This window comes from Monomorium pharaonis, chromosome 4 (genome assembly GCF_013373865.1).
Source record: "Monomorium pharaonis isolate MP-MQ-018 chromosome 4, ASM1337386v2, whole genome shotgun sequence".
In the NCBI taxonomy this organism is placed as follows: Eukaryota; Metazoa; Arthropoda; class Insecta; order Hymenoptera; family Formicidae; genus Monomorium; species Monomorium pharaonis.
The window spans coordinates 17,764,026-17,780,037 of NC_050470.1; the positions used below are offsets into that span (position 1 = coordinate 17,764,026).

Sequence of the window (16,012 nt, forward strand, 5' to 3'; positions counted from 1 at the left end):
AATCGGGTCCGTGTGCAAACGGGTCGGTGTCTAATCGGGACTGTGTCCAATCGAGTCCGTGTCCAATCGAGACGGAGTGCAATCGATTTTGCACTACATTTTTTATTAAACCTTGAAGATGTTATCACTAATGCATATTTTAAGTTGTCGCAGGATATGTATGTAGTAAAAGAAAGATATAATCAATTTGTAAATTGCTTGCGGCGAAATAATGTTTATAACGAGTGCGACGCAATCAAATTGTTAAATGAAATATGTGTAAAAATTTTGCTCGTAGATTGCGAACTGATGGCTTATGCATCAGATAATATTGTGTATGACGCTTTATGAAACGAATAAATGAAAGTCTTGTAGATTGTGAATTTATGCACCAGACAATATTGTATACGATACGTTACAAAATAAATAGTTTTTAATACATAATTTTTCGGGATTATTTTTTCTCTTCCCTATTCCTTTGCGGTATAAGGGCGTGTGCAGAACTGAGTAGGAGGTATATAGATAAGATGGGTGGGAATGTATGTGAATGGAAGACCGCGTATGAAAGAACACAACGAATAAAAGAGAAAGAACCGGAATGATAAGACTATACGGTTAAAGATATTGCGTACGGGCGAGAAAGATTCGCAACAGAGGGAGAGCTCGAACATCACGACGATGGCTGCGGTGGTCATACCGGGTGCGATCCGGCGGCGGCAGCGGCGGCGGTCGCGGACCCCGATTCCCCCTCTCCCGCTCCCGGGTCGCGGACCCGAAAATCCTGCGTCAGCAATTCCTGCACCGCGAGACCCTCCGATCCCCGTGACGTCATGCCCCCGCGCGCCTACAAATTCCCTCCACACACCCGCTTCCCCCTCGGAGCTTTCTACGTGTAGCGAGGTCCATCTACACTCCCCTCTCCCCACCGTTTACATTCGATAACATTTAGTAAATACTACATGCCTATAAAATTTCATTGACAATTTTGCACGATTTATTTCTGTCTCATTGACACTGTGTCCGTTTTATTCAGCCTGCTGTGTCATTTTGATCTGTGCGCATCTGGAACTCACTTACGCTATTGAGATGTGCGCTATCGGGATAATATGCCTCTTTCATTGTGCGATATCGGGACGTGCGCTATCGGGATGTGCACTATCGGGAATTTACTGAGTCTTTATGTGTGCTATCGGGATGTGTGTTATCGCACCGTGCGCTAACGGCACCCTCTCGAAAATTCAATGAAATCATTGAAAATACACTGATTTTCAGTGGTATCCTTGTCAACTAGTGAAATAATACACTGATCTTTCAGTGCTTATACTGCTTATACACTAATTCTGAAGTAAAAATCACTAAAAGACAGTGAATACTGATTAATTATCACAGCTATAAATATACCACTGTAAATAATTGCAATTTAAAGAGTGTAATCAGTTATAATACATTAATTACAATTTAGAGAGTACTAAAATATTAGTAACAATAATTATAAAATGTTAATAATTATCAAATGTTAATAATTATGAACAATTCATTTATTAATATTACAATAATTACATTTACAATAATTACAATAATTACATTTATTAATATTACAATAATAAAACGTTTATTTTTATTATGCTTTTTTTGGTTTTTATATAAAATGTTAATATGTAAGTTGAAACGCTTTACCATAATAATAATATATATTATTTAATAATATATACAGAACCATATTATTGGATATAACATTTTAATATAAAAAAATAATAAATAAATTTTGTATAAATATTTGCTTTTATGGTTGATGCATTTACTTCATATCATTACTTACTTCATATCGTTATTTTTGTAAAGAAAATAAATTTTTTGTTCTTTTATTTATGGTACTTTCTTTAAAGAAGCGCGCGCGCACGCACGCACTCAACACACACACACACACACACACACACACACACACACACACACACACACACACACACACACACACACAGAGGCGCGCGCGCGCGCGCACGCACACGCACCCGCACCCGCACCCGCACTTCACACTTGGCGCCTTTTTTATGTAAAGCCTGGTAAAAGAATCTCAAGGGATTATACATTTAATAGTTTAAAGAGTAAAAGACTTATATTTTTAAGAAAGAAAACAAAATTATATATTTATTTAATCCAATATATATCTTTTACATATAATGCATAACATAATTTTAAATTTTAAATATTATTCGTAAAAAAATCAAATATAATATTTAAGTATTTACTTTCTATTCCTAATTCGCGGAAACAATTTCATCGCGAAAAGCAAGAGCTGTGACAGCCTTTTGATGTCCTTGATATTCTCGTTCTACTGTTCCTGTAGACGCATTCCACAGTCTTGCAACTCCGTCTGAAGAAGCTGTACATAAAATATAAAAATTAAAGTAAAATTAAATATATAAGATATTTATAAAATTTTTATTATAAGTTCTTTGACAAATATGTATAAAAAATTAATTATAACATATGTTACATATTCAAGGAATCTGCTTAAACTTTGTAAAAAAAATTTCCTAAAAATTTTCTGATTCGTTAGGTTTACTTAAAATTTCAGGTAAAATAAAACAATTTTTAATGTTGCATTGAAATAAAGTACCCGGACAAAACAAATGGAAAAGGAGGTACAATCAAATTGGCTAAAACGGATGAATGTTGTAGTTTTGACATCCTGGTCAAAAGCCTCCTCTTCCTCATAGGCGCTAGATCTAAAAATGGCCAGTTTTCGAGTTATGAAGGGTCAAAAGTTAAAAATATCAATACCTGCTAATTAAACGGTTAAGACTACAAAGCAAAGCGTGATGTTGTTTAACGTTGTTATCTAATAAGGAAATTGTTGCGGGTGTCCGACGTCAATTTGATTCTCCATGAAATATGTTGTTAAATCAAGATGTATATTTCCTGGAAAAACCTAGAAAACCTGGTATTATCAAAGAATGTTAATATACCTTAAAAAATCATAAAATTTTCATGGAATTTCGGGATTCAGGAAATATAGACAAAAGACTTCTTTGATAATTTTATTTTTATATTGTAGTTTGTGTCGGTACTAAATTTTCGTCACATTTTAGTGAAGTATTGTGTGTTGAATCGGTAATGATGCTGGCTTTTAGTAGTAAAGTCATCGCAGCATCGCGCGTCGTTGCGTCGCTGACCGCGTAGTAGTAGGGTGAAAGAAAAAATCTCGCGTTTGTCTTTATTCACTCTTCGGCTTTCTCCGAGTTTGACATTGCCGCATTACGTTACGAGTGCTGACAAGTAGTAACACGTATTGCCGTTATTGATGAGTATATTTTATATTAGATATAAAACGTTATTATTACTTCCGATAAGTTTACTAACATTATTTATTTAGTAGAGTAATATAAAAACCAATATATTGTGTGTTGCATTTATCATGTTATCATTTATCATCAATTAGGAAAGTTTTAATAACTAATATTTGTTTTTATAAAATTTAATATATACATATTGTTTATTATGTAATACTTTTTTCTATAAAATAATTTATGCAATATTTGAGTAGAAAATATTTTTTACTTTTTTTATTGTTAAATCTTTGTTTAAAAAACTATATGTATAAGCATTATAATAACATAAGAGTATACTCTTATTACAAGATTAATTTATAATTCTAATAGTAAACAAGTTTGAAAAGTAATTTTTTTGTTAAAAACAAATTTTTTTTACTTGCTCTTTTATTTTCAATATTATAAAAACTATTGTGAATAGTATATGCATTGCTGTTCTACGAAATTATTGTCAGTCTTATTGCATTTATAATTGAATTTATGTAATGTAATTATAATACACTTTATGTGTATTTAACTTTTGCGCAGATTAATTGATTATCACAATGCCAAAACCTGCAGTAACAAAATTTCAAGATGTCTGACTTAATTCTGAATTTTGAAGGGTACGGCTTTTGTTAGAGAAACCCAATTACACTTGATGTATTTTATGTTCCTATGATATCTTTTTGAGCAATATGGGAAAACAAGCTCTTGTGAGTCACATGTAAAGTAAAAAAACATGCTACTCGTCGATAGAATTCTGTACTAGAAAATTTTCTATCACCTTCGCTTTCTTCCACTGGTGCTGCAGTCTTCAACTAACAAGACTAAGGCTGTCATCTCTTCAATATCGATTCAAACGACTTCTAATAGTGAATTCTCTTCTATTGTTGATCTTACTAATTTACTTTCTAATCAGCCTTCTAATCAATTGACTAATCAATCCCTATTCAATCAATCCAGGTTAATACATTAAAAAATGATCTAACAACAACTAAAGTATTATGGTGCATAGAAACAGTAATGAGTCCTAAGTTATTGTGTATTGCTGAAAAAGATCATTCTTACAAGAATGTTTCCGGATAGTGAGATAGTTAAAAAAATGCAATTAAAAAAGGATAAAATTGATTATGTTATTATGTTTGGAATTGCATTTTTTAATAAAGCATTAATAAATAATTTAAAAAACGTATCTTTTATTGCTATTGGTTTCGACAAATCTTTTAATAAAATCACAAAATGCCAACAAATGGATATAAACGTCAAATTTTGAGATATAAAAAACCAAGAAGTAGCAACACGATATTTAATTTCGTGTTTTCTTGGACGTTCAAGAATAATGAATCTTCTTCAAACGTTTAAAGAAGGTAGAATAACTTTAAGAAAAGAAATTTCTCCAAATATCTAAGGATGGACTAAATGTAAATTGGGCTTTCATAAAAGAATATAAACCGAAAAAAATATAAATTTTCAAACAACGTAAAATTACTAGATATTGGAAGTTGTGATCTCCATAGTTTGCATTATGCATTTAAAACTGGTATGTATGCTACACATTGAAATATTATTTCGTACATGAAAGCCATATATAATCTTTTTAAGGATGTACCAGTTCAAACAGCTTTGTACACCCAATATTTAAAATCTGATACTTTTTCTTTTAAATTTTGTTCTGTAAAATGATTAGAAAATGTTGAAGTTGCTCAAAGGACAATTAATATCACATCACATATTAAGAAATTTTTTTAATTTACGGCAAGTTAAAATTGAACCGACATGCAACAGTTTTGTTATAGTTGTAAAATTAATCGAAGATCCTTTATTATGCGCAAAATTTGCTTTTCTTAAATCTCTTGCGTCAGATGTGGAACCTTTCTCACGAGAATTTCAATCAGATGCACCTTTGGTTTGTTTCCTGCATAGCGTTCTTTCTCAAATGTTTGAAAATGTGTTGGAGCGTTTTATGATATCTGAAGTGGTAAAAAACGTTTGATCGATCTCAAAAGATGTTTAGACAGAAACTAGTCTACTTTTTTGCAAAAAAATATTGATTTGTGTTTTGATACTCAAAAGGCACTAAAAAAAATTAACATTACGACTGCAAATATACTCAAGTTTCGACAAGATTGTAAAACTTACTTACAGAAATTTGTTTGCATTAAATTTAGATTTAGTCAAGAAACGTTTTAATAATATGTGCAGTATTCTTATTGAGAAAGATCGTCTAACAGGTTCAGCAGGTAATATTGTGGTTCGACAATTTCGAGAAATTCCATCCCGACCATATGCCATGAAATTTTATAGTCGTTCTGACGTTTAGATCATTTTTGGCAAGATATTTATTATAGGTCAAGAATTTGAAGATTTTATGTGTGTAGTAAAAATAATTTGCTGCATATCTCACGATAATACAAATATAGATTGAGGTTTTTTTATACACTACAAATGTCTTTTTGAAAATATGTGAGAGGAATCTGTAATAACTCGACATTAAGTATATGACGCTATATTATACGAAGGTGATATTGATAATATACAAATACACTGGCGCAAAAAAGAAACGAAACAAAATTTTTGACCGATTTTTAGGCAATCTTCAAAGTGATGCAACTTTGCGAAAAATCATCCAAATTACATGTACTTTTTTTTAAATTAAAGGGCAAAGACTCTACTTTGAGAATCCCTACGCGAAAGTTTGATTTGTTAAGTGCGAACCTTTTGTATCGCATGAAAACCAAACATGTGTATTTTAATTGAAAAAAGTAAAAGTTTGTTATCATTTTGCACAAGTTTTTCGTTAAAATCTTGCTAATATTAATTCAGATTCTTAAAGTTTATTCTTTTCTAAGCAATTTAAAAAAAACATGTCGATACGATGTTTTTTGTTGATTGCACGCGAGTTTGAAATTTGTACTGCATTTTAAGGTATTTTAGCGAATAAATACGGTATTTTTTTAATATCATGAATTTTGAGTATCAATATGATATTGCACATTGATTTTATTCGTGTTGAACTCAATCATACCGCTGTCATCAAAGTGACCCGATCTGCACCACGTGGAGAATGACGATCGGATTTTGTGCATCATGTGGCTCTGAAATTCATCGGTGGAAATTTGTACTTACTGATCTGAATATAACGGATAGCTGACGCACCAATTTCACTGAAGTCAACAGAAGATCACATTCATCTATACTCATAAACGCAAAAACGTACACGTAAACATACATATACACATACTCATACACAAAAAATAAAAGTTTAAATTTTATTTTAAAAAATCAGCCTTTTCAGGGCCACATGATGTACAAAATCCAATTGTCATTCTTCACGTAGTGCAGATCGGGTCACTTTGATGACAGCGGTATGATTGAGTTCAACACGAATAAAATCAATGTGCAATATCATATTGATACTCAAAATTCATGATATTAAAAAAATACCGTATTTATTTGCTAAAATACCTTAAAATGCAGTGCAAATTTCAAACTCGCGTGCAATCAACAAAAAACATCGTATCGACATGTATTTTTTTTTTTAATTGCTTAGAAAAGAATGAACTTTAAGGATCTAAATTAATATTAGCAAGATTTTAACGAGAAACTTGTGCAAAATGATAACAAACTTTTACTTTTTTCAATTAAAAAACACATGTTTGGTTTTCATGCGATACAAAAGGTTCGCACTTAACAAATCAAACTTTCGCGTAGGGATTCTCAAAGTAGAGTCTTTGCCCTTTAATTAAAAAAAAAGTACATGTAATGTGGATGATTTTTCGCAAAGTTGCATCACTTTAAAAATTGCCTAAAAATCGGTCAAAAATTTTGTTTCGTTTTTTTTTGCGCCAGTGTATCCAAAAAATTTCTGCTTGATGCTAGGAATGCACATTCGCGCTATGTAGAATATTTTGAACAATATCAACAGTGAGTATCTGTTGCAGAACGAGAAACAATTATAAAAAGGAAGAAAACTTTAGAAGCAAAAGAATTGCCAAACGCATAAGAATTTTAGAAAGCGCTTAAAAGGAGACAACTGCGATTGAAAAAGATTCAAACTTTAAAAAAATAGATTTATATAATATACAATACATATTTTTTTGTTATATTATATATATAACTGTTTCTATTATTTAAAATTTTTTTATTATTTAACAATTATTTTTTAGAATACAAATAATGTTTCAAATTAAATTAAGCATTTATGTTAAAAAAACTTTAATTTTTAAACACTAATTCGAAGACTGTTTAATATTTTTAATAGATTAAAAACATGATTATTTTTATGTTTAAATAAGTTATATAAAATATTTAATTTTATTTAGACAGTATCAAAAGTTATTAAATTCTATATTTTATTCACATATTTTATTCAACGCATAAAGTAGTACTTATTATAAAATATATTTATAAAAAATAAAATTTTATAAGTTTAAAATCTCTGTTTAAAATATATCTTTTGTTTATGCCAATAAATGTTATAAAAAAGTACTTATTTCTAAATTTTTTAATAAAAAATAAAATATTTTAAATTCTGCTTAAAAAATATCTTTTTCGTTTATATTGTGACGATAGGGTATCGTTACAACGGCGACGAACTCAAGGCCACGGCCCCGCCACCACCTTCGACCACGCAATCTCCCACTCCAGCAGCCCCGCATTCATCCTCACTACTACCGCCACCTGCCCCCCGGCACGCAGGATGGGGATTATAAGCCGGCCGTTCAGCCAAGAAGACACTCTTCCGCGTCCAGACTCCGATTCCTACCCTGCTTCGCCGGGCGTGCTTGACACTCCTTCCTCTTGGAGATGAGAGTATACTCTCTCTCCATCGAGCATCCTCGGCATCCTCACGCCAAGGAGGTGTTCTCCCGTAACGGGATTAATACGTCGGACGTTCTCGACAAAGACTTCGGCCACCGGGAGACGGGGCGTGCCTCATTTTCGTTGGGAGTACCCGACTTAGGTCTGCTAGTTCGGACAACCGCCAGGATGGGCGTGCTCATCGTCTGCAGTATCGCGTCGACCATATACGTTCCTGACCGTTTCGACCATGATCGTAAAGCATCTATCAAGATACATCCTGAACCGTTGCGACCAGACCGAAACGCATAAATCGCGTTTACCAGAAATTAATTCCCGTCGTGGAATTCCGATCCGTACCTGTCCCGACCTGTAATTTCGTCTTCGACCCCACGTTATTCCGTTTCCGTATACCGCTAGATTAAGAAATTTCGATTGTTTCGTAACTCATGAATACCGATTTATTAATATTCCTGTTTGCGTTTCGTTCCAGATTAATTAAACCGCTCCTGTCTGGATCCCGTTTTTTCTTTTGGATCCGTTTTTCGAGCGTGACTGCAATTTTCGGTCGATATAATTCTGCTCAATATTTCGTTGTTACAATTACTGTTATTATCAGAAAATTATTTTTTGTACCATATACTTATCTCATATAACCGATCTCATGCACCAGCAAGCGATAATTGTTTCTGTATTATATAACCGGTCCCCTGCGCCAACGAGCGATAATTGTATAATAAGAATATCTGTTGTTTATCTTTAAATTGTCGCTACACAATAAAGTTTATATTATATTTTTGTAAATCATCAGTGTGTCATAGATTTTTCGAATCCAGCAACCCGGCGAGTAAATCCAGCCACCGGCAAGAAAGTCCGACCGTCACAATATCTATATATGATCTGTTTAAAATATATGTTTTTTTATATGTCAAAAAATGATACACTAAAATAAACTTATTTTAAATTTGCATTTTAAAATATTTGAATTTTACTTGAATTTTGAACAAAATCTGGAAAAACTTGGAATTCTCAAGGATTTTTTTTACAAAATTTGAGTGTATACCCTGTAAACACAAAAATCAAAGAAGCACATATTTTTTTTACGTGCGGAATTTTATGTTTAAGAGGTAAAATACCCTTTTGATAGTAAGGATGACCTCGACCTTGACATATGTTTTCAAAGATATAATTCTGAGTAACTTTTACTTATACTTTAATCGGCGGTTATTGTTTGTTAAAAAGTTATTAATAAAAAAAGTTTTATAAATACGATACATGATATCTCTGCTTTACAAGTCGCAAATTTATGTGGTGCGGAGAACGCGTGGGCGAGGTACATGGGGAAGGCTTAGCCCTCCGCCTACATCCCCGCATTAATTTTTATAAAGCACGCATAAATTAACAGATTTTCGGTAAAAATGCCGAATAAGGAACCCAGCTCCAATGACCTTGAGCTTGAAATATGTTGTCAAGATCGTGATCCTGAATAATGTATAAAAGATTTTAGCCGTCGCTCATTGTTTATTAAAAAGTTATAAACATAAGAAGTTTTATGAATTACATGTAATTTTTCAAAACTACATGTTTATCAAGATCACGTTTTGCACGAAAAGTCGTGCAGTTATATGGTATAGAGAATGTGTGGGCGGGGAAGGGCCCAAGCCCCTGGCTCCTGCACCTCCTTCCCGTAATTTTTCCTAACTCTAACCCAATCAATTTTATGTCGCTTTTGGGTAATGCGAAAACATTGGAAATAAACAACGTGGATCTTGTTTGGCGTGGAAAATTGTAAACCCATGTGGTACAGTACAAGCGTTTATTAATATTACGGTAAAAGTGCCGAATGAGTTTGTGATTTTCCATGACAAACAAGATCCACGCTGTACGTTTTCAATGTTTCGTATTATCCAAATGGCGACATAATATTGGATGGGTTAGAGTTAGGAAAACTTTTGGAGAGGGGGTGCAGAGAAAGGGGCTTTGCCCCACCTACACGTTCTTTTTTGCACCTCCCCGTGCGCGCACGCGCGCGCGCGTGTGTGTGTGTACCTGTGTGTGCGCGCGCGTGCACCGCGCGTGTATTATATTCTGCATAAATATTTTTCAAAATTCTTTTGTTAATAACTTTTTAACGAACAATGACCGCCAATTAAGTTATGAGGAAAAGTCACTTAGGATCATGCCCTTGACAACATATGTCAAGGTCAAGGTCAGTGATGCCCTTGACCTTGACATATGTTGTTCCCCTAAATATCCTCAAAATTTTTTCTACTTTCGACGGTATTCGCTCCAAAAGGGAAAAATTCTTTTGGGCGCACTTCCGTATAGGTCGGACCCCCGATTTTTTAAAACTATGTATTCTTATGTATTTTGACGCGCTGATAATAAAAATTGGCGCAAATTTGATTTTCATAATAAAAATTATAAAAATCATGGTTTTTTCCATTTATTTTCGTAAATAATGGGAATTTCGAAAAATATTTCAAATAAAAGTTGTAGTTCTCATCAAAATACACATTATATGTCCTATTAATTTTTACCATAATATTTTTGAAAAAAAAAAAAAAACGACGTTAAATGTTCAAAACTTCATATAATTCATCTAACACATTTCGAGTTTTATTTTTATGACGAGGCAAAGCCCCTCCCTCGCCCACGTTTTTTGTACCATTGGGTTTGCGACTTTCCACGTGAAGCAAGGTCCACTCACCGTCTTTATTACCCTCTTCAATATTTAAAGTTTTTTTTGCGCGCGCGTGCGTGTGTCTGTGTAAACATACTCAGTAACAATACTAAACAACATCACGCTTTGCTTTGTACTCTTAACCGCTTGACCAACAGGTATCAACATTTTCAATTATTAATCTTTCATAACTTTTTTCTAAATATGCAAAAAAAATATCCTAAAAATCACGTTAGAATTTTGCAAAAGATTGGTAATGCCCCCTTAAGAAAAAAATGATCAATAAAGCAATTTTGTAAAAAAAAAGATAAGATTTAGATTTAAAAATAAAATTCCAAAAATTCCCTTAAATACGTTAATCCCTTAAATAACGAAATCGTATAAAAATCCACAATTTTTCAGAATAAAACATTAATTTTTCTGAAAATTCGAGAAAAGTTTTCATTTTTTAAATAAATAACACTCTGACAAATAACAAATTTGCACATAAATTTTATTGTTAAAGAATGTTTAAAAAATCAAGATGCTTACCAGTAAATATGTATTGAGAATCTGCACTGAATGCCACGTCCCAGACCCAACGTTTTGCATCGTTAGGTGGTTGAAGCACTTGTACTTCGGAAAAGTCTGTTGTTCTCCATACTCGCGCAGTCTGATCAGCCGATGTTGTTACCAGCAATCTTAATAAATTAATTTGGATATAAATTTTATTCAATTTAAGGATAAACAAATATTAAAACAGTTTATCATTTTTTCATTACTATTTTATAATATTTTATAGTAGATATACAGAATATTTTCTTTATCTTTTGCCTTTTGTAGCTTTTTACTTATAATTAGATCTAAATTTATTGGTACTTTTCTACAACCATATTACATTAAGATATTGGAAATAAAAAATTATAGATCTTTTCACGCATGAACATCAAGTTAATCAAAGACAAAACGTTGATATTGGGTCAATAGTACTTCGGCGTGATACTTAGTGCGCTGTATTCGGTTTTTTTTTCAATTTATTTCTTAAATATCTTCATCATTTCAAATGTACAAGCGTTTCGGTTATGTGTTTTTAGCCATCTTCGGTGTTAAAAATTCAATTAGAACATACATACATGTTTGTTAATTTATCGGTGATCCTAATGGTAAGTCACCAGTGAGATATAATGTAATTCTACTCATGTCAGTTGGATTACCGTTTGGAAATTCTCACCATGAATCCTTTGTTAAGTGAATTTTTTATATATAGTATGTTAAAAATCTTATTTTATATTTAATCAGTTTATCTTACCATAAGAATCACCAGCAATTGGTTATTCGAAAGTAATGGATCAACTTGAATGTCATCGTGATGTTTTTTTATTCAAAAAATATCAGAATTGTTAGCAACTACCAAATCGTAAATTAAAATTGTCATAAAGAAGTGTATATAAGATGTCAAATTCCACTTTGTGTAAAACTCTTATAGAACTTTAAATAAATTGGTTGATTTAAAACTTGGAATATACTAATCAATACTAATAATATAATAATAATCGATACGTTGTTATTCGAAACGTTATACGTCTATAGTAGTATACTCCTCGGATTACACTGCTCTCGTCTCTGTTTTGATCTTATTTTCATGTGAATTGTCATGTTTAACTATGTCTTGTGAACCTGTTTTGTTGATTATTTCATTGTAACTATGATCTAAGTATTCCGTGTCGGTTTGATAATTAAGTTTGTTATTTAATTTTTTAATATGTATCATTTCTGATAATAGTCTTTTGTTGAGGTTTCTTTCTCCAAAATCTCAATATCACTCCACTCAAAATCATGATTGTAATGCATCCTATCGTCTGTGATAATCGAATGTATAGTTGTATTACGTTTTATTTGATTCTTGTGTTCATTAATTCGGGTCTTTAACTGTCTATTTAATAGTAATATATCTAAAACATTAAATTCTTTTTTTAATTTAAATGTTCGTTAATTGCACTAAATTATGCAAAAAAAATATAAAACGTACACATTCCTTGCAATAAAAGTAATAAAAAAATTAAATTATATTAACTTAGAGCATATGCACACGCCGCATAGGTAAATAAATTATTTATACATATTTAACGCGTCAAATAAATCATTTAAAAGAGGAAAAAATTAATTAGAGCGTTTATTTGAGAAGATATAAGAAAATAGTTTAGCTCATTAATCTTGTCTCGTCAAGATAGCTCAGTTTTAAAAAAAATCGTCTTTCTAGGATGCCTAGTTCCAAAGATGTCGACGATTGAAGTAATTTAAACGCGCCAGATTCATTTTGTACGCGCGCGCCTGACCGTGCATTAGCTGACGACGCGCGCGTGCGCGGCCCCGTTGACCACCGCTCTCGGTTAGACGACAATTTCCCGAAAAATGGTGGGGTTAATGTTGGTACTAACAAAATTCCCTAAATGATACTATTTTGATTTCTATAGATTAGCAACACTGTTCAAGTAGTAAGTCTGTAGTTTACATCATACATTTGACATATTGTGACATGTAATAAAATAATAAATATTGTATAATTATAAAACATTGAAATGTAAATATAAAATATATACATTTTAATATTTTACTTAAAATTAAAATTAAAATAACAAATAAATGAGAACATAAAGTAAAGAATAAATATTATCATTATAAAAATAATGATAAATATTACATGTATATAATTAACTAATTTTAAATAGTTATTTAAATAATTTTTCCAGGATTTTGGCTTGTCTCACTCGATATATGAATATCATTCAAGATCATGACATATACAGTTCTTCCCACTAGAATTAATGTAATAAAATTACCATCATTGCAATAAACAAATATGTATATCAGATAAGTATAAGCTAATTTTACATAAAATAGAGAATACAATATCTATGTGCTGTTTGTAATTGCAGATGTTGTTGAACCGATTCTTTCTTGTTATTAATATTTTTTCAGCTGACCAGTTATCTACGTACTTGCAAAATATTAATAAGAATTGAGATCCGATTCTTAAAGGAGACAACTGTAGCAAAATAAAAAATAAAAAACATTTTGTGAATGAAAGACGGAAGAACCATATATGAGAAGTCAAGGAATTGCAAGAAAAATCTTCCATACAAGACAAGGAAAGTAAAAGAAGAATAGGAAGAACATTTTTATCAATTTATTTCTTTTCCTATCCATTCTGACAATTCATGTAGGATTAATAGAATATCTAAATCTTCATTGTTATTAATTTTTTGCCAAATATTTTGCAAATTTTGCTCTTTTTTCTTTAAAATATTGCTTTTGTGTCTTGTCCAAAATGTTGGTTGTTTTAGCATGCTATGGATGCTTTTTTGATGTTCTGATAAATTTGCTGTAAATAATATAGAATTGTTAAAATAGTAAAAATATTCTGGGAGTAATTGCAATAAAGTGTTTATAATATACCTAAAAATGTGGCAATTGTGGAGTGCTTGTTAAGATTTTTTTTGAGTTCTCTATTGTGTCGCTCTGATATATTATTTGTCCTATGCAATTCTTTATAGACACAAAACGATTCAGGTTTAAAACCATTAATCCATGTTTTTTCATAATATTGAAAGAATGGCTTTAAATAATCATTATTATTAAAAATAATTTTGGTTATAATATTATAGCTTTCTTCTATAAATTCTTTGGGCAACAAGGCTAAGGATATTTCTTGCAATTTCTTGACTTCTTATGGTTCTTCCATCTTTCATTCACAAAATGTTTTTTATTTTTGATTTTGCTACAGTTGTTCCTTTAAGAATTGAATCTCAATTCTAATTAATATTCTGCAAGTGCATGGATAACTGGGAAGCTGAAAAAAAAATAATAAAAGGAAAGAATCGGTTCAACAACATCTGCAATTACAGACAGCACATAGATATTGTATTTCTTATTTTATAATAAACATTAGCTTATACTTATCTAATATATTTGTTTATTGCAATGATGGTAAATTTATTACATTAATTTTAGTGGGAAGAACTGTATATGTCATGATCTTGAATGATATTCATATCTCGAGTGAGACAAGCCAAAACACTGGAAAAATTATTTAAATAACTATTTAAAATTAGTTAATTATATACATGTAATATTTATCATTATTTTTATAATGATAATATTTATTCTTTACTTTATGTTCTCATTTATTTGTTATTTTAATTTTAATTTTAAGTAAAATATTAAAATGTATATATTTTATATTTACATTTCAATGTTTTATAATTATACAATATTTATTATTTTATTACATGTCACAATATGTCAAATGTATGATGTAAACTACAGACTTACTACTTGAACAGTGTTGCTAATCTATAGAAATCAAAATAGTATCATTTAGGGAATTTTGTTAGTACCAACATTAACCCCACCATTTTTCGGGAAATTGTCGTCTAACCCCGCTCTCGAGTGATACTGGGTGTTTACGATAATGGCTACCCGAGTAATTTTCTCTAGGACCGAAATATATGATAAGCACAGCCATCTACTACCATCATGATTCATGACAACTCAATGCTGTCTGGTATAGTCAAATCAACATCACGAGCAAGTTGCGAGTTGCGGGTTCCGTGAGTTTGTAGCAAGTAATCTAAAAAGTACGATATAAATATTATAAATAATTTGATTGATTATTACAATTAAAAATACTCTGTTTTTAATGTATGATAAGATTATTAACTTTATTAAAATAGTAATTATATGTAACACAATCATGTATTTTTAAAGTATTGTCTAAAGTAATATTAAAGAGATTATTTTATTTACAAATATTTTTTCTGTCTATCAAGTTTCTATCACAACGGTATTATTTCAAAACCTAATATAATATTTTAATTAAACATTGATTCTCAATAAATGTTATTATTTATTATTAATAACTAACATATATATTAGAAGAGTCACCTTTTATTAAACAGATGGTGTTAACAGTTTGAAACAAATGAGATAAATGATGTAAAATTACTAAATAAATCATTATTAATAATATTTTTTAGATTACAAGTAAAATAAAAATTTAAGTATAAATATTTTTCTTTCTTGTAACAACTGTTAATAATAAGTTGCATGGTGTTATCATTATTTTATTTAAGAAATCATATATCTTTATGTATAAATATTATGCATAAATATTTTACTAATGTGAGACTAATAATAATGTTTACAATAAATTTTTTTAATTTGTAATGCAAGTGCATAGTAAATTAAGATATACTGTATT

The 16,012-nt window shown here is 30.7% G+C and overlaps 1 protein-coding gene and 2 long non-coding RNA genes across 3 annotated transcripts in view; 1 reads left to right on the plus strand and 2 right to left on the minus strand.

The window, feature by feature from the left end:
• Nucleotides 1-2,123: 2,123 nt before the first annotated feature.
• LOC105836989 (target of rapamycin complex subunit lst8) overlaps nt 2,124-16,012 on the minus strand; it is a 70,448-nt gene continuing 56,559 nt past the window's right edge. The window contains exons 6-7 of the mRNA XM_036285315.1: nt 11,305-11,453; nt 2,124-2,359 (exon numbers count right to left, since the gene is read on the minus strand). Of these exons, the coding sequence (XP_036141208.1) occupies nt 2,235-2,359; nt 11,305-11,453 (274 nt within the window). The 3' untranslated portion in view covers nt 2,124-2,234. The remainder of the gene's footprint in view (nt 2,360-11,304; nt 11,454-16,012) is intronic.
• On the plus strand, nt 11,544-14,210 carry LOC118645045. Its single transcript, XR_004962814.1, has 2 exons — nt 11,544-13,333; nt 13,503-14,210. It is a non-coding gene; the product is annotated as an uncharacterized LOC118645045 (long non-coding RNA).
• Nucleotides 13,926-15,383, minus strand: LOC118645044. The gene is made up of 2 exons (XR_004962813.1): nt 14,999-15,383; nt 13,926-14,829 (listed from the first exon to the last, which is right to left on the minus strand). It is a non-coding gene; the product is annotated as an uncharacterized LOC118645044 (long non-coding RNA).